Source organism: Leptodactylus fuscus, chromosome 10, assembly GCF_031893055.1.
Source record: "Leptodactylus fuscus isolate aLepFus1 chromosome 10, aLepFus1.hap2, whole genome shotgun sequence".
Lineage (NCBI taxonomy): Eukaryota > Metazoa > Chordata > Amphibia > Anura > Leptodactylidae > Leptodactylus > Leptodactylus fuscus.
Genome location: NC_134274.1, coordinates 38,794,465 through 38,814,567, shown reverse-complemented (window position 1 = coordinate 38,814,567; position 20,103 = coordinate 38,794,465). Strand labels below are relative to the sequence as shown.

General features: G+C 41.9%; 1 protein-coding gene across 1 annotated transcript; it reads right to left on the bottom strand.

Moving 5' to 3' along the window:
* Nucleotides 1-12,549: 12,549 nt before the first annotated feature.
* On the bottom strand, nt 12,550-19,904 carry LOC142183161 (uncharacterized). The gene is made up of 10 exons (XM_075258105.1): nt 19,889-19,904; nt 19,673-19,789; nt 18,353-18,514; nt 17,755-17,886; nt 16,807-16,959; nt 16,402-16,563; nt 15,897-16,049; nt 15,646-15,798; nt 14,604-14,684; nt 12,550-12,983 (listed from the first exon to the last, which is right to left on the bottom strand). The coding sequence occupies exons 1-10, from the start codon at nt 19,902-19,904 to the stop codon at nt 12,607-12,609; spliced, it is 1,506 nt and encodes a 501-aa protein (XP_075114206.1). The 3' UTR covers nt 12,550-12,606.
* Between the last annotated feature and the right edge of the window lie 199 nt (nt 19,905-20,103).

Below are 20,103 nucleotides of genomic sequence, written 5' to 3'. Positions count from 1 at the left end.
CAGTCGTGCTCTTCACTCTGGATTAGGCCCAATGAATGAGCCTAGTCGGAAGGGAGTGTCTTCAGGTGGATTTGTGAGGCGAATTCGCCTGAAGAATGAGCATGTCGCTTCTTTTTTCCAGGAGCCGTTTGTTCCGTCTCCCAGAAAAAAGAACTGACTGGCTCCCATTGATTGGGTTAAGCTGCAGGAGTAAGAGTATTTTCCATCTCCTACAGCTAGTACCATGTCCCAACTGTTTGTTGAAAAGGAGGAGGACCTTTCATCACCTCCATTAGCTCCAACTCTTTGGGTCCTTCAAAAGGTGTCACTGATTTCGGTGGGTTGGATTTATTTTCTAGCCTCCACTGTTTTTTTTTTTCACTAGCCTGTGAGCAACCAGAGCTATTAGTTTAAGCACCCAATAAGCCAACTAGACTCTGTCAGGATGGTTGGAGTAGACAGTCCAGGACTGCACACCTGACAGTACAGAGCTTACTCAGACTACTCACTGCCAGATTTTATGAATGAGTTAAAGAAAAGAAAATGCTGAACCAGCTATATTAAGGTCACTTGTCTTAAATGCAGAAAATGATGGAAGATGCCCTACAAAGGGTGGAATGGACATGGATATGAACACTCTTATTAATGGGAGTCTACATTTGGGCAGGTATGAAATTCTTCCAATACTTTTTTGATGGATAATATTTTCAGGAATATTGCAAACGTAAATTTTAATTATTAATTGAAATATAACCTACCTGGATCTCCTTTATCTCCTTTGGCCCCGGCAGCTCCTTTAGTGCCTTGTGGTCCTGCTTCCCCGGTTGCACCTTTAGCACCTGCAGCTCCAGGAGCGCCTGTTTCCCCCGTTGCCCCCATGGATCCATTTTCCCCTTTGATCCCCTGCAAGCCTTAAACAAAGAAAAATATTATTCCAAATTAGCCTAAAACTGGTGGCCATATTGTACCTGTAATACATATTGTAGCTTTTACAAGGCCACTAAATGCGTGTCCTTAATTGTACCTTCTCTTGCCTCTAGTTTCATATAGTGGCCTACAGTTTTTATCTCTTTAGGTTTAATATAAGTATGGCAAAAATAAAATAAATTGTGTCAATCGTCATCAGGCTTCATATATACGTCCGCACACAGGTACTGTGACAAAGCCATTTAGCCAGTGAATTGTTGTTTGTTTGGCTCTGTATTTGCTCCTAGAAGCAAAGTCATCACAATAAAGCATCTGATAGAGGGAATATGGTCTTTTTAAACAATTTAACAAATTAAATCAGGCACAAAGAGGAAAACTATAGCGCCATTTCTTGCTTGAACATGCAGACTTATATCTATTTTCCAGCTTCCCATTTATTTGTATTTTAACAGTCCAGATTGGATAAAAAAATAATAAAAAAATACAAAAGTTATTTCACAGATCCCCTGTGACTTCCATGCTAACACTTCATCCACACCGGTCGTCCGTCACTTCCTCATCCCTCTTGACTCTCAGTCCTTGACTAGTTGCAGTGGGACCTACCTCAGCCTGTGTTTGTAAGGGTCCATTCACACTGAGTAAAATGGTGAGGAGTTTGGTGTGGAATTTCAGCGCTGAAAAAAAGCTTCCCATTGACTTCAATGGGTTCCGTTTTCTGCTAGCAGAAAAAGGAACCCATTGAAGTCAAGGAACCCATTTAAGTCAATAGGAGCCTTTTTTTCAGCACTGAAATTCCACACCAAACTCCTCACCATTTTACTCAGTGTGAATATACCATAAAGAGAGAGACTACATTTGTTTTTGTGCATCACTGCTTATGTCATGAAAAAGGCCTGAGCCTATGACATGAGCACAATGTTACTCAGGGGCGGATCCAGGGCAAACAGCACAAATAAAACCCATATTAGCCAATAGAAGGTCACAGGTACTTCATTCTTAAATGGTTGCTAACTCTTCTAATAACATAGGCTCCTTTCATAGAGCATGTGTTTCCAGACTGAGATATAATACACTTTCATTAAAAAGTGTCTGCTTTCTGCCTGAAAACTTCTCTAAGGCCGGGTTCACATGGGTTTTTTTGGTCTGGAGGCTGCCTCAGTTTCTGATCTAAAAAACGGGTAGCTGCAACTGGATGCCGGTGCAGTGCATTGGCATCCAGTTGTGACTCCACTCTGGATTAGGCCCAATGAATGAGCCTAGTCGGGAGGGAGTCGTCTCCCGGAAAAAAGAACTGACCGGCTCCCATTGATTGGGTTAAGCTGCGGGAGTAAGAGTATTTTCCATCTCTTACAGCTAGTACCATGTCCCAACTGTTTATTGAAAAGGAAGAGGACCTTTCATCACCTCCATTAGCTCCAACTCTTTGGGTCCTTCAAAAGGTGTCACTGATTTTCGGTGGGTTGGATTTATTTTCTAGCCTCCACTGTTTGTTTGTTTGTTTTTTTTCCACTAGCCTCTGAGCAACCAGAGCTATTAGTTTAAGTGCCCAATAAGCCAACTAGACTCTGTCAGGATGGTTGGAGTAGACAGTCCAGGACTGCACACCTGACAGTACAGAGCTTACTCAGACTACTCATTGCCAGATTTTATGAATGAGTTAAAGAAAAGCAAATGCTGAACCAGATATATTAAGGTCACTTGTCTTAAATGCAGAAAATGATGGAAGATGCCCTACAAAGGGTGGAATGGACATGGATATGAACACTCTTATCAATGGGAGTTTACATTTGGGCAGGTATGAAATTCTTCCAATACTTTTTTGATGGATAATATTTTCAGGAATATTGCATACGTAAATTTTAATTATTAATTGAAATATAACCTACCTGGATCTCCTTTATCTCCTTTGGCCCCGGCAGCTCCTTTAGTGCCTTGTGGTCCTGCTTCCCCGGTTGCACCTTTAGCACCTGCAGCTCCAGGAGCGCCTGTTTCCCCCGTTGCCCCCATGGATCCTTTTTCCCCTTTGATCCCCTGCAAGCCTTAAACAAAGAAAAATATTATTCCAAATTAGCCTAAAACTGGTGGCCATATTGTACCTGTAATACATATTGTAGCTTTTACAAGGCCACTAAATGCGTGTCCTTAATTGTACCTTCTCTTGCTTCTAGTTTCATATAGTGGCCTACAGTTTTTATCTCTTTAAAAAAAATACAAAAGTCATTTCACAGATCCCCTGTGACTTCCATGCTAACACTTCATCCACACCGGTCGTCCGTCACTTCCTCATCCCTCTTGACACTCAGTCCTTGACTAGACCTCCTCCATCTCTGCCCCCAGATTCATGTCCCCCATCTCTGTCCCCAGATTCATGTCCTCTCCATCTCTGCCCCCAGATTCATGTCCCCTCCATCTCTGCCCCCAGATTCATGTCCCCCCTCCATCTCTGCCCCCAGATTCATGTCCCCTCCATCTCTGCCCCCAGATTCATGTCCCCTCCATCTCTGCCCCCAGATTCATGCCCCCTCCATCTCTGCCCCCGGATTCATGTCCTCTCCATCTCTGCCCCCGGATTCATGTCCTCTCCATCTCTGCCCCCGGATTCATGTCCCCTCCATCTCTGCCCGCAGTGTCATGCCGTCCTCTCCTTCATCTGCCCCCAGTTTCACGTTCCACATTACACTTACCTTCTCCTTCACTCCCTCGCAGCACTCTGCGCGCCTCTCTATCTCTCACTGGCGCACAGTTGTAGACACGATGTGACGTCATCACATCGCATCTACAAGCCAGTAGCCGGAGGCAGCGGCGAGGCAAGGAGCTGACCTGTGTCAGCTCCTTACTTCAGCCACGTATGTGTTCAACTCAGATCTGCGTCCTCTGGATGCAGATCTGAGTTGAAATCGGGACATACCTCCCTCCAACTGGGACCATGGGACATGTCACCGGAATCGTGAATGTCCCGCGGAAATCGGGACGGTTGGGAGGTATGCTGATGTGTGAGATATATGGGGGTACTAATCATGAAGATACTTCATTATTACCTCCATGTCTCTCACATATCAGTAACTCTTATGTGAGGCACACAGGGGGTTAATGTGAAGGACATGATAGGGTTAATTGCTATTAATATGAGGCACATGGAATATCTTAGGGGGTGTTCACACTACCGTCAGTGTCCAACAGGTAGTGTCCGCTGCTAATGTCCGTTCAAAATCTTGCATGGACATTAGCAGCGGACACTAGCTGTGTCTGTGACATTCTGCATTCATTTAAATGGACATCGGGTGCGTTGTTTTATACTCTGTGCCTGTCCTTAAGTGTCCGTTCCTAAAGATGTCTGACTTTTCAAGCGGACAGCAAAACCTACAGGTTTTTGTAAGTAGGGCCCCGCCACAGTCAATTGCCCAGGGCCCCGCAAAGCCTGGATCCGCCACTGATGTTACTTCTATTATTTATGTGGTTATTGGCCATTTTACTAAAATTACATTTACATTACATTCTTCACAAACAGCATAACAAGCAATTTCATTCTGTCATGTATTACCTGGTTCGCCATTCATCCCGTTATCACCTCGATCTCCCTTTAGACCTTGGGGACCTGCTTTACCTGGAGAGCCTGGATTTCCGTTTAGGCCCGGGCTTCCAGTTTGCCCAGGCAATCCTAAAATAACAGAAATTATATATATATACATTCAGAGATCTTTGTTCTTCTTAGAATGATTATACAATTATAATTATTTTATTCTTTCACAGATGCCCAGTGACAATTTGAATAGAATTCCAAAAGTCCTCAGCACGATAGATTGAAATCTCCCTTAATGTTGTTATTTTTTATATGATTTGTATTCATTTTCTAATTTTTATATTAATTTTTAATAAAAATAGGTTTTTTTAGGCCATTATAACTATATATTTGCATAATGGGTGATGGTTCCAAGTGTAGTATGTTTTTACTAGTGTGTGGGGAACTTTGGATGCTATGGTTTTCAAGTTTTTTTTAAATTTTATATTATATTTTTTAATTATTATTATTTTTTTTCCTTTTTGCTCCTTCATTGATGCAGTTGAGAGCTACTGCTAAATGTATTGCTCTTTTTAAATATCAATTGATGATGAATTTGGATTTGCTATATAAAATTTGCAGTATTCTCTAAGGTTTTGCTTAAGAAAGGTCCTGTGAATTTAGGTCCAAAACGTTGCAGTTGGAATAAACCCACACTACCTTGGAGTGCTGCCTTTTTCCTTTATATAATGGTTATCATAGTTTGTTTTTTCTTATGAGTGCACTTACCTGGTTCACCTTTGCTACCAGGGGAGCCATCTCTGCCATCAAGACTTTGAAATCCTTTGATCACTGAACATACCACTGGTTTTTCTGGATCCTCACATGATGCCATAAGGAGTGATGTCAGCATTACAATGGTAACTTTTATGCAAAACCCCATATTTGCATGGGCAAGGTCACACATCTGTGAAGGCAAATTTAGGTTGAACACGTTGTATGTACATGGCACAGCTACTGTAACCTATTTTTGCTCATCTGGTCATTATATCTCATCCCATATTATTATTATTATTATTATTATTATTAATAAATAAACCCAATGCAAAATTACTGTAGGGCATAGCTGCAACAGTTACTTTTTCACCCCTTATGTCTTTGTTCCTGGGATTTTATGAAATATAGTAGTGCTGTTTGTTACTGCATATTGTAAACTGTTTGATACTGTATATTGTACACTGTTTGATACTGTATATTGTACAAAAACTATACTTCTGAAACAAAGGGGGAAGCAATTTTTCAGATAATATTAATAAACAAAAGTATCTCTTTTGTGTCTAAATCTCCTATAAAGACCTACTATATATGTTACTGACTGCAGTCTACAAACAAACCCTGTGTAGTCTGATCTGCCACAGCGCTCTCTTCCATTATTGTGCCAGGCTGCAGACCTTTCTTTGGTATAAGATAAGAGCAATAGGTCCTGTCTTAGGCTGAGTTCACATCCATCAATCCATCATAAATCAATGGAGAGAAAAGTCCTGCACGGAGGACTTTTCCTTACACAGCTTTCAGTATAAAAATAGCATACACCCGGTGGACCCCATTATAGTTTATGGAGTCCGCTTGTTTCTGTGGGTAACCACTATTTTAGTGGTCCAGATCTCCATCACTCAGGTCCCCCGCCAGACCGGAACGATGGAGAGCCAGGTACTGATGTGACTCTTACCTAAGTAGAGTGACTTACCATTGTGTTATATGGACCTTCTATATATTATTCCCTTGCATGTTTTTTTTTTGGCATTGTCTGATGTGCCGTTTCATAGTTACAAAATATCCCTTTAACAAGATTTATAGGCCAGATAGATACTTTGGTGGACAAACCCTTTAAAACCACCTAGCATTTAAAAGACTACACATAAGGTCTCCAATGACTAATACATTGCAATGTAATATCATTATCTTATCTAATAATTGACACCTATAACAACATTTCATCAAGTCTAATGACTTTGCACTCTAATGGGCAGACTAAGAAAATATCTTACCTTAGTGAGAATATGGTGCACTGGAAGCCCCTTAATATGGTGCACTGGAAGCCCCTTAATATGGTGCACTGGAAGCCCCTTAATATGGTGCACTGGAAGCCCCTTAGTTATTAGTTATTGCCTTGTGTATTCATTATGGCAAACACAGTATATGATCTGTTCCCTTTTTATATCTACAGCGATTTGGAAACAAGCCAACAAGGCATCTATTTCTTATTTAGGATTAAATAATCTCCAAAAACTGGACTTTCTCAGATATTACAAGGGTGTCGCAATCGCTCTTCACACAACTAATGAAACCACCAAAATATCACAGGGTCACAGCATTTATCCTGCTAGTAGTAGCAATAATATGTGTAATGCTGCAATGACATTTCTCTGTACAAGGAAAAACATAACGAAATTTCAACAATGGTTATTGTCAAGGGCAGTGGCGGATCCAGAGTTTGCGGGGCCCTGGGCAATTGACTTTGGCGGGGCCCTGCGCGCAGCGCGCCGCAGCAAATTAGCCCGCCCACTTTTATGTTGACTCCGCCCATTCTCATTCATTTTTCATGTGATTCCACACAGTATAATCCTCCTACAGACACCCGTAAATTATATGTCCCCCCCTCCATCTCTCCCCATTTCATATACACCCTTCATCTACCCCTAGTTTCATGCCCCCCCTCTATCTCTGTCCCCAGTTTCATGCCATTCTCCCCCTTTATCTGCCCACAGTTTCATGTCCCCCCCCCCCGTCTCTGCCCCAGTGTCATGCCGTTCTCCCCCCTTCATCTGCCCCAGTGTCATGCTGGTCTTCCCCCCCTCTATCTGCCCCAGTGTCATGCCGTTCTCCCTCCGTTCATCTGCCCCAGCGTCATACTGTTCTCACACACACTCACCTTCCCTCGTTCCCCCGCAGCTCTCTCCCTCATACACATATTGTAGGCGCGATGTGACATCATCACATCGCGACTACAAATGCTGGAGCTCAGCGTTAAAACAGGAGCTGAGCTGTGACACCTCCTGCTTTAAACGCCTATGTATTCAGTTGAAATCGGGACATGCTGACCCAGGGCCGGCTCCAGGTTTTTATGGGCCCTTGGGCGACAGAGCCTCAGTGGGCCCCCTTGTAAAGGAGGCGGGGGAGTCGAGACACTGTGCATCGCAGATGAAGCGAGTGACGTCATGCAGGAGTGTGGCGTCACCAACGCCATACTTCCTAATTTTTAATGAGTAATACTAATACAGCAGTGACAGACCCGGGAGCCTCAGTAGGCTCCCGGCTGTCACCCGAACAGGTCGGCTCCTGCGATATCGCCGCGCAGGAGCCGGCCTGCATCTTTACAGGTACGGGGCCGGTGGGGACCGGCCCCGGGGGAGAAGGGGCCGCTGATACTGACCCGGCATCCGCTGTACTAGAGAGGCGGATGCCGGGGAGGGATAGACGCTGGGGCCTGAGACATCGCTGCCCTGCATGAAGCCAGCGGCGGGGGGACGGAGGAGCGGAATAGCATCACTCCTCCCGCTGCTGGCTTCATGCAGGGCAGGGCAGCGATGTCTCAGGCCCCGGCACCTGTAATGGCGTCTATCACTTGCCGGCTTCCGCCTCTCTATTAAGAGCGGGTGCCAGGCGCCACATTCGGCCTATAAGACGCACCCTTCTTTTCCCCCCAAATTTGGGGGAAAAAAGTGCGTCTTATAGTCCGAAAAATACGGTATTTTGTATTTGAGCTGCTATACGGTGTTGTGAGAAACTGTACATAGTGACTTTGGGACAGAAGAATTTGAAGTTAACCCTTTCCTCCCGATGGCATTTTTTGATTTTCGTTTCTGACTCCCCTCCTTCTAAACCCCATAACTTTTTTATTTCTCCACTCCCAGAGCCATATGAGGTCTGAATTTTTCCTGGGACAAATTTTTCTTCCTGATGCCACCATTATTTATTCTATATAATGTACTGGGAAGCAGGGAAAAAATTCTGAATGGGGTGGATTTGAAGAAAAAATGCATTTCTGCGACTTTCTTACGGGCTTTGGTTTTACGGCGTTCACTGTGCAACCAAAATGACATGTCCCCTGTATTCTGTGTTTTGTTACGATTCCGGGGATACCAAATTTATATGGTTTTATTTACATTTTGACCCCTTAAAAAAAATCCAAAACTGTGTTAAAAAATTATTTTTTGAAAAGTCGCCATATTCCGACATCCGTAACTTTTTTATACATGCGTGTACGGGGATGTATAGGGCATCTTTTTTTGCGGGACTGGGTGTACTTTGTAGTTCTACAATTTTCGGGAAATGTTATTGCTTTGATCACTTTTTATTCAAATTTTTATCAGAATCAAAACAGTGAAAAAATGGCAGTTTAGCACTTTTGACCATTTTTCCCGCTACGGCGTTTACCGAACAGGAAAAATATTTGTATAGATTTGCAGAGCGGGCGATTTCGGACGTGAGGATACCTAATATGTATGTGTTTCACAGTTTTTAACTACTTTTATATGTGTTCTAGGGAAAGGGGGGTGATTTTAATTTTTAATCCTTTTTATTTATTTTTTATATATATTTTTTAATTTTTTTAAACTTTTTTTTGCATTTATTAGACTTCCTAGGGGTATTGACATGGGTAGGCGGTGTCACGGATTGTCAGAGCGGTGGTGATCGGCAAACATGGCTGCTCCGGAGCGTTAAAGAGAGCCTCCTAGAGTATCGTTAAGGTGAGGGGCAAAGTGGTAAAGTACATGTATATGTGATTGTGTGGGGTTAGGGGCTAAGCTGTAGAGGGCAATATGAATTTTGGGGCTTGCTATGGTCCAAAGTGTGTGAGATTGCAGAGATGGTGGTGTGAGTTTGGGTTTTGTGGGGGTCCTGGCACAAACGTATGTGCGCTATTGTGACGAAAAGTAGCCTATTGTTTAATCGGGTGTATTAACTATGTTTGTGGAAAATTTCAGCCAAATCGGTGGAGCGGTTTTTCCGTGATTGAGGAACAAACATCCGAACATGCAAACATCCAAACACACAAACCCACAAACTCACAAACTTTCACATTTATAATATATATATATATATATATATATATATATATATATATATATATATATATATATATATATATAAAATATTTAGATTGAGGAAATTTTACAGATTGAGAAATTGTGCAGCTGTGCTTATCAGTAAGAGAATATCATTGAGGAAGGAAGATCGGAGATGAAAAGTCACTTCCTAAAATGGTATTTTATCAAGTATTTTACAGGAATCCATGTAAATCCTGAGAGCACTTCCGTGTTCGACCTGTTTACGCGCAAATCTCTCCAGGATGTGCAGTTTAATATCGAAACCAAGGATTAAAAATAACCTATGTCATCCTGTAATATGATTATGTAAGATCAGCCTCAAAGTGAACCTTGGAAAATGCAAACCTACTGAATGTGCAGGCAACATGTTATAGAACAAGAGGAGCTGAGCATTGTACCACTATTCATTCTTCTGGTCCATTACATGCTCACAAAAATGGAGAATTGGACAGTCATATGACAAACAACAACGGATCATGTGAGACCCCATTGAGTAGACTGGAGTTAATTGGGAGTCCACTTTTTTCTTCTTGAAATTGTCAGACTTGCAGAACTTTTTGCAGGATCCCATGCAAAAAAAAAAAAAAAAGCTTTGTTTTACATTACCTGCAAAGTGAATGGGATTCTAGCTAATCCCACCCCAAATTTTCACAGTAGCATGTGAATTATACCTACAGAAAGGTTGGCATTTTCCGTATAGATATAATAGGGCCAGAAAATCTACACAGGAATACTCTGCGGACTTTCTGTGAAATCTACTGCAGAAAAAGGCTATTCCGGTGTGCTACTAGATTTTTTTTTTAAAGCCGATATGCAATGAACCTCTCCGTGCACCCTGGGCGTTCCCCAAGCCATCCTGCACCCCCCTGCATCATACCTTTGTAACGCCCCCTCCTTTGCTTGTGCTCCTGTGATGCCCCCTCCTCCTCTGTAGGTGTAACCGTCTCCATTCTCTGACAATTTCAGGAGAAAGTCCTTCCACTAGTAAATCCACAAACTTCATTTTTGAAAAAATTGCGAAAATAAACTTTTATTCTATGTTCAGTACGTTCAAACAAAAAGAGCAAATACACAGTTTTATACAAAGTGCACAAAATAAGGTTTTTACATAAAATTGTGAGACCAGGGCTTATGGGCACGAACATGTAGTGCAATTTTCTTAAAGGAACTATTGCAGCATTCTCCTCTTCAAGGCAGCAAATATAATCTGGTGGCGGACAGCTGAATGTAAAACTCTCTACAACTATTGACCTATGGCGTGTGATAGCTGTAGGTTATATTGCAGCGTGTGTACCCCGACCTATAACAGCACTTATTGTGTATTTTAAAAAATATTTCCAAATATTAATCTCATAATTCACATTATTTATCACATATATATTCCTTGCTAGATTTACCCTACAAATACTGTTGAGTCCTTTGTATATACTGTACATTGCTTTATCGCTTGTTAATGATCTGAGTAACAGCATGTAGTTCCTTCTTATGCCCAGTAGACGGCACTGTTCTCCAGTATCTCATCTTTTAACATGGATACATTGTTTCCTCAAACTGGATACAAGTGAAGCCTGGGGCGCCCGGCACATGCTTTACCTCCTTCTTCCTCCACCAATAAACATGACTGCTTGGCTCTTGATTTATCCTATTTAATAATGTGACGGGACCAGGGGAAAAGTTTTGGAAGGAGTGCACATATTCCCCAGGGTTAAGTTCGGAAAAGCTTCCATGGAGTTACGTAGCAAGGAAAAGTGTATTTTCTTGCTTAAAGGGGTTGTCCAGGGAGTTACGATCAAAACTAGCACCTGACCCTCTCTCTTCTCCCCTGATCTGCTATGACAAATTCCTGTAATCCACAAATTATGTAATGCTGGAAAACAAGATTCCTGCAAATGAACTGTATGAAAGTGAATGTTTCGGGAAGATTACACAATGGATCAACCATCGAGAGCACACAGTCCGCAAATGAGCAGGGTATGATGTGGATTTGTGAATGAGGCCTTACTCAGTTTCCTCATAGATTACAACTAGAGATGAGCGAGTAGTATTCGATCGAGTAGGTATTCAATCGATTACTACGGTATTCAAAATACTTGTACTCGATCGAGGACCACTCGCTATTCGAATGGAAAAGTTTGATGCAGAACCAGCATTGATTGGCCGAATGCTATACAGTCGGCCAATCAACGCTGGTTCTTCTCCTACCTTTAGAAGTCATCTCCGTGCGGTGTCTTCCGGCTCTGAATTCACTCTGACAGGCATCGGGCCTGGGCAGAGCCGACTGCGCATGTCCGCTTGTAGTGCGGGCATGCACAGTCGGATCTGCCCAGGCCGATGCCTGGCAGAGTGAATGAAGAGCCGGAAGACGCCGCAGGGATGCTGCACGGAGAAGACTTCTCAGAGGATCCAGCCCGACCCTCACTCGTGGACTTGGTAAGTATAATTTGATCGAATGTTGCCTACCCCTGAAACGAGCATTTTCCCCCCATAGACTATAATAGTATTCGATATTCGATTCGAGTAGTCGAATATTGAGCGGCTACTCGAAACAAATATCGAATCTCGAACATTTTACTGTTCGCTCATCTCTAATTATAACCGATGGCCGGGACTCCTTTGGAAGTCGGTTATTGTGACTTGTACTTTCTAGTCACATACAAGTATATAAGATAAGGTATATTTAAAGCAACACATTTTAGATGCCTTTTGATACAATAAATGATTTTGTGCAACTTCTTGCTATTTTGTATACAATATCAGGTGGCAGAAGCTGTAATGTCCAGCATTTTCAGAAGTAGAGGAACCCTTTGAAGCATCCAATCCTAATACCTTCAGGTATTATCTTCCTGGTATCTGCTACACCGAAGGCCAGAGAGAGATCACTATCAATCCGTGCAATCTATGTGGAAGTCTAGCATTAAGTGTTCAGATTTCCTGCAGTGCCACCACTGGTGAAAATAAGGATTGCACAGCGACTATACAAATCAAAGGGCTGTGTGTATATTGTAACAGAGGTCAGCAATCCACAAGCAAGAGATGAGGATCCAGAACAGGATCCAAGACTGTTACCTGCAAATTCACGAATCTGCTATCCTAGAATTCACACACAATCATATTCTTATGATCACAAGACCTATCGATCCATTGTCCTTGGTCCATCAATTCAATACAATTTTCATTTCGGCCCCCATTAGGCTCACTTGGATGGAAGTTCTTGTAACTAATTTTGTTGCCATTAGTATATACAAAATTGTTTTCTTGTTTTTGGTCATTTATTCCGAGAAACGTTCTTCTGCCCCGAGCTTTGACGATCTGGGTTATGGCGACATTTTCGGCGCTATTTAGCGGTGTGGCTATTGTGCCTTGGGCTCCTTGGCAGGTCGTTTTGGCCGTCTCATAATTACCTTCTATTCCATTTGTGGCATATATTTTACTTCCAGATGTCACAACTCCACTTTGGAAATAGCAAACTGTAAAAGAAAGGATGTGTCAGTTTCCTGCACTTATTTTGTAAGAACATCAAACAAGATCTGGTATTTCTGGTACATTGACATATCAATGGGGTGGACATATCATATGTACAACCTCTGCAGTCAGGGCTGTCCCTTAGGACATAGTTTATATACAATGGTCCTTGTGCTTCCAGCTCAGTGTCATTCTCCACAGCCGCCCCACACAATATAAAAGGCTCCCTAAAGCCCCCCACAGTATAATATGTGCCTCAGTGCCCCCACTTTACTGTGCTACACAGTGGCCCCACACAAGCCCCTTCATTATCAGAGATGGGCGAACCTTACAAGATTTGTAATTGTAGGGGCCACACGGTGGCTCAGTGGTTAGCACTGCAGCCTTGCAGCGCTGGAGTCCTGGTGTTCAAATCCCGACAAGGGCAGAAAACCATCTGCAAGGAGTTTGTATGTTCTCCCCGTGTTTGCATGGATTTCCATCCCATATTCCAAAGACATACTGATAGGAAAAAATGTACATTGTGAGCTCTATGTGGGGCTCACAATCTACATTTAAAAAAAAAAAAAAAAAAAAAAAAAAGATTTGTAATTGTAAGACTTGGCCCTCCGCTTCATTTGAAGGCTATTAGTGTATTTTATAATAAGTGGAGGTCCAGAGGAGGTGATAAAATAACAAACAGTCATAATAATCTTGTCCCCCCTCTCCTCAGCATTTTTGCAATGTCCAGTGTTTTCTTGGCATCCTCTTCAGGCTTCTTCTGGTCTCTGGCTGACGTCATGAATCTCGTGGTCACTCTCGAGGCCTGTGATTGGGCTTCAGCAACCACATGAGGTGCATCAATGTTATAAAGCTGGGGCCTCAGGGGTGACCCCAGGGTATGTGCTGTCAATTAGGGTTGAGCCGATCTTGAGATTTCAGGATCGTTTTTAAAATCCAATTTCTGATCATTTTCCATCCGATGCCGATCCCAATTCCGATCCTAATGCAAGTCAATGGGATTTTTTAATGATCGAAAATCGGATTTTAAAAATGATCCTATTCACTACACAGCATGGAGTCCAAAAATTAAAGGCTTCAATGACTCCACGCTGTGTAGTGATTAAAAAATCCGCCGGCTGCTTAGTCCCCCCCACTTACCTGCACAGAACCGCTGCTGCCTCACTGCCACTCACTCACATATCCCCTCCCTGTACCCGCCCACACTCTCCTAAGCCACTACAAGTCCCCCCTACTCCCAGCATCAGTAACACCTAGGGTTACTAATGCTAGGGCACGCACGGCGCTTTGCCATTGTGTGAAAGACAGGAGAGGACCGAGAACAATGGCTGGGAGCTCCGGGGAGTGGCAGCGACTCCGTGCAGGTAAGTGGATTGAGCGATCGGGATCAGAATTCCCATCCCTATCTTTTTAGGCAGGATCGGAACCTTATCGCGATTGTGAAATTTACTCGATTGCCGATCGGGATCCGATCTTTTCTGATCCCGTTCGCTCAACCCTACTGTCAACCAAAGGCCAGAAGAGGCCTGAAAAGGGTGCCAGACCATTGGACGTTCAGGAGAGGTGGACACATTTAGTAGTAACATTATCAGCAAAAGTTTACGAAGAATTCTCGCTGTAGTTACCTTTTTTGAGAGACAGAAGACTTTTCTCTAGAGCAGCGATTTTGTTTTCTAAGTTTACTATTTTTGAGGAGAGAGAAGCGTCTGAAATGAAAAAGTCGGAGAGAATAAATATCCAACAGATGTCAATACATTTTGATTCAGAGATTTTTTTCACGTGAATTTACAAATGTTCCCTTTATTTATTTTAAGGAGACACCCAATTCTGTTACACATGATAAATATGGTTTATTTTAGGCAGAGGCGTAACTTCTGTACCTCCCTTATACTGTTTACAATACTCTTATATTTAATATGGCAGGGGGACCTTTGGGGGCTCTGTTCACATGTACAAGGGTCAATTAGGGTTGTAGGGATTGTAGGGTTATAGGTTGGACTTGATGGACTGATGTCTTTATCCAACCTCATCTACTATGTAACTATATAACAATAATGTTGTTCTGCTTCATCAATGGAATACAACAACGTATAGCTGTGCCAAACAACAACAGTGCCTTTCGGATCCCAGTTACTGACAGTGGAGATCACTGGGTTTCCATCATGTCTATAATTTTAATGGACAAAGTGTTACGTGCGTCGCTATTGTTTCCAGCGCTTATGTGATGTAATTCAGCATACTAAGAACCAGGACAGAATTTTTAGTTTTTAACAGTTAAAAGTCTCAGGTTAGAGAACAAAGATCTACGCCCTAGTTTATCATTGTTTCTATGGCAGGTCAGATTACAGCCAAGCCTATAAACATATATAGTGTTGACTATAAGATTACTATAAGGTCAGTGGTTGCCATTGAACACTGAGGCTACTGATTGGTCTCAATGGTCTTGTGAGCTTCTCCACTTGGCGCCCAGCGAGTCCCAATATAGGATAAAAAGGGGATTAGGACTGTATCACAGACAACCAGGAATAGCTCCCTTTTCTTATTGTTTTACACCCACCCTGGCAGTCTAGTCCTATAACTTCTAGACAATCCCTTTAAGCAGGCTACAATGTAGACAATAACAATTTAACCACAGTAACAATATTTTATACTTGAAATATAACATACCAGAATCTCCTTTGTCTCCTTTAGCACCAGTTGCTCCTTTGGCACCTGAAATCCCTGGGGCTCCAGTGGCTCCTCTAGCACCTGCTATCCCCGGAGCCCCAGCTATCCCTGCAGGACCTGGTAGACCTCTTTCTCCCTTTGCTCCTTGAATACCTGTACATTACATTATAATCTGAATTAGTATTTAGAACAACAGACTGTATATTTGATACAGATCCTAAATCTTCAGGTAATTGGTTATTTTAATGTACCTGGGCTTCCTGTATCTCCTTTGGCACCTGGGCTTCCATTTATACCTTGTTTGCCTGGAGTTCCTGTTGCCCCAATAGCGCCCTTTGCACCTGCAATGCCTGTTGCCCCTGTAGCACCAGGTAGTCCCCTTTCTCCCTTTATTCCTTGCACACCTTAGAAATGCAATATAGAGATAGAATTGAAACTTGAGTTCTTACTGTTACATATATATATATATATATATATATATATATATATATATATATCTGAGTCTGCTCAGCATCCCCTGCTCTACAATATGCTACAGACAGATCAGATTGTAAACCCCATGACATTGCCCATTTTACTGTACATACAGGAATAATGCTCGAGGGAGTATCTTTATATTAGACAACAGGGTTGTATTAATATTGATATATAATATATACAGATTATTTAACTTCACTTGTAATAATATTCATTTAGCAACCCAGACTCAAATGAATAAACATATATATGTGTCTTAATCTGTATAATTTATTGTACCTGGATCTCCTTTGTCTCCTTTAACACCCGCAGGTCCCGTTGCCCCTGCTGGTCCGGGTGGTCCAGCTAATCCTCTTTCGCCCTTTGCACCAGCAGCTCCGGGGACACCCGTTGAACCTTTAGCACCAGCTGAACCATCATTACCCCTAAGTCCTTGTGGTCCTAGAATAAGAAGTTCAAACTGTTGTCATAAACTAAGTGAACCCCCTAAGGAAGCAGGGTAGTTTGGGTGTTAATAGTTATAGTTCTGTATTGCCGTACACTATATTGCTATGTATTATAGGGAAAGGCAGTCAGGATATTGCTGATTGGCCTCCTGACTGCTGTGGAAACCCCGGAACACACAATCTTATCAAGGGGAGAAACCAAGGCGCTGAAAGGGGGTTCTGGACTGGAGTAACCTACCTGGATCTCCTTTATCTCCTTTGGCCCCAGCAGCTCCTTTAATGCCTTGTGGTCCTGTTGCCCCGGTTGCACCTTTAGCACCTGCAGCTCCAGGAGCGCCTGTTACCCCTGTTGCCCCTATGGATCCTTTTTCCCCCTTTATTCCTTGCAAGCCTAAAACAAAGACAAATATAATGTGCAGATTACAATATTTTGAAACAATTTTTCCAAATTAGCATAAAATGTATGGCCATTTTGTACCTTTAATACATATTGTAGTTTTAACAAGACCAATAAATGCAAGAGAGTTTATTTTCTTTAGGTTGAGTATAAATATGGCAAAAAATAAATTGTGTCAATCTTCATCAGACTTTATGTCTTTAGGTCTGCACACGGGTACTGTGACAAAGCCATTTGCATGGTGGCTCAGTATTTGCTCCTAGAAGCAAAGTCATCACAATACCGCATCTGATAGAGTGAATATCTCATAGACTATAATGGGGTCCATGTGCTTGCTGCCAGATCTCCGCAGAGAACATGTGGACAGGAAAGAACTTCACCATCTACTTTCCTGTCCGTATGACTTGTGCAGAGATCTCGCGGCAAGCACATGGACTCCATTATAGTCTATGGGGATCCGTGTGCTTTCACTGCACACCGCTTGCAAATGCGTTCGGTAGTCCGTTCGGGGGGGTTACCATGTGGACTCCCCTGAATGGATTACCGACACAGATGTGAACGAGGCCTAAAGGACACAACAAGGTCAAAGTTTCCCCATAGTTTATTTGCAAAATATTCTATAGTACTTCGTAAACTGAAGACCATTTAGTGCCCCTTATTGTTCATTTAGCATGTTTTGCCAAGGAAACATCCAGTCAACCTAGTAATGATAAGTTAATTTAAGTGGTAGTCAAGTATTTAATCATAATAGTAAAAGTGCAATAAGCACATTAAGATCCTAATAAATACCTCCGTCCCCTTTGTCCCCTTTTGCACCAGTTGCTCCTGTTCCAGGTGGTCCAATGGCACCTTTGGTCCCCGGTATTCCTGGGACTCCTTTTTCCCCTGTTGCTCCCCTCTCTCCTTTTAATCCTTGAGGACCTTGAATAGAAATTGTTTTGGGTATATAACTTTCTGTCTATTTGAAACAAACATTTCTATTTTTTTTCCAAAAGATAAGACTGTCAGATATAGCAAGATCTAGTAAAACCATATTTTTTATATATATATTGTGAGCCTCATATAGGGATCACAATATACATTTTCCCTATCAGTATGTCTTTGGAGTATGGGATGGAAATACACGCAAACATGGGGAGAACATACAAACTCCTTGCAGATGTTGTCCTTGGCAGAATTCAAACCCAGGACTCCAGCGCTACAAGGCTGCAGTGCTAACCACTGAGCCACCGTGTTGACAACCGAGAATTTAATTTGTTATTTGAGCTAGGGCTACAGGTAAACTACATTATTACATAAAGGTTATTAAATTCAATACTGCTACAACTGTACATGAATAAAGATGAAAATGCACAATTTATCATATTGCATACACATGGTAAATTACCTAGGTCGCCTTTGTCTCCTTTGGCACCAGCATCTCCTTTAACTCCTGGACTCCCAGGGGCTCCAGTTGCACCAGTAGAACCTTTAGCACCAGGACCTCCAACAGCACCTGTTGGCCCTGAAGGTCCTAGGGAACCTTTTTCTCCTTTAAGACCCTGTGGACCTTCAATCAGATAAAAATAAACAGTACTCTATTTATTTAAAAAATCTTTTTTAATGAGGTTTTATATAGTTTTATATTCAGCATGGCTTATTTTTTGGACCTCTGGTCCATGTGTAAATTAACCAGTAGTTTAGTAAAGTAGAGGGCTGTAAACTGCTTGTGTTATCTCTAGCTATGCTCTCTGCTGAGACAGAGCCAACATCCAGGAAGTAGGTGATGGGAGTGGGTGGTAGGGGAGCAAGTCCCGCTAGTACAAATGTGAATGGAAAGTCTCTTTACATTAAAGATCACTATAAGGAGATACATTTTGTAGATAAAAGTGATGATAACAGTCCTAAAAGCTTCCCTTATTACAGTGTAACTCTGAGACAGTAACTTCAGCATGGATACACTTATTACTTGTAGAGACACAACTAATACTCTATCCACTTTGCACAGAGGTAAGATACAGTAACCATCATAAACATATATTTCCTAGTATACAATGGACCTTAATAAAAACCTACCCTACTGAAAAGTAACATCTTCATAATAGCACTGCCTGAGTACAATGTTACTTCTATTATTTATGTGTTTATTAGGGTTGAGCCAATCTTGAGATTTAAGGATCGTTTTTAAAATCCAATTTCCGATCATTTTCCATACGATCCCGATCCCAATTCCGATCCTAATGCAAATCAATGGGATTTTTACTGATCGAAAATCAGATTTTAAAAACGATCCTATTCACTACACAGCGTGGAATCCAAAAATTGAAGGCTTCAATAGTGCCCCCGTCTCCCAGGCTAGTGTTACTGATGCTGGGAGTAGGAAGGACTTGTTGTGGCATGCACGGCGGCACGCATGGGGGCAGGCACGGTGCTCTGCAGACATGTGCAGTAGAAAGAAGAGGAGCAAGAGCAGTGTGGAGTGGCAGGGGCAGAGCTTCTGTGCAGGTAAGTTCAGCAATCGGGATCGGAATTCCATTCCTGATCTTTTTTTAGACTTGATCGGATGCCAATCGCGATCGTGAAATTTACTCGATCGCCGATCGGGATCCGATCTTTTCCAATCCAGATCGTTCAACCCTAGTGTTAATTGGCCATTCTACTAATATTACATTTACATTACATTCTTCACAAACTGCATGACAAATAATTTCATTCTGACTTGTATTACCTGGTGTGCCATTTATCCCTTTATCACCCCGATCTCCCTTTAGACCTTGGGGTCCTGCTTTACCCGGAGAGCCTGGATTTCCTTTTAGACCCGGGCTTCCGGTTTGCCCGGGCAATCCTAAAATAAAAGAAACAATAATACTACAGTCTTCTAGGATTATGTACAAAAGTATTATGAAAAAAAATATACTGTTAGTTCAATTTTATGAATGTTGACTTATTTTAATAAGCATATTTTATTTCAAGATATATGTGTGTGTGTATAAGTGTATATATATATATATATATATATATATATATATATATATATATATATATATATTCAGAGATCTTTGGTCTTCTCCGAATGATTATACAATTTACTAATTGAGTTTATATTTTTTATTCTTTCACAGATGCTAAGTGACACTTTCGATAGAATTCCAAAAGTCC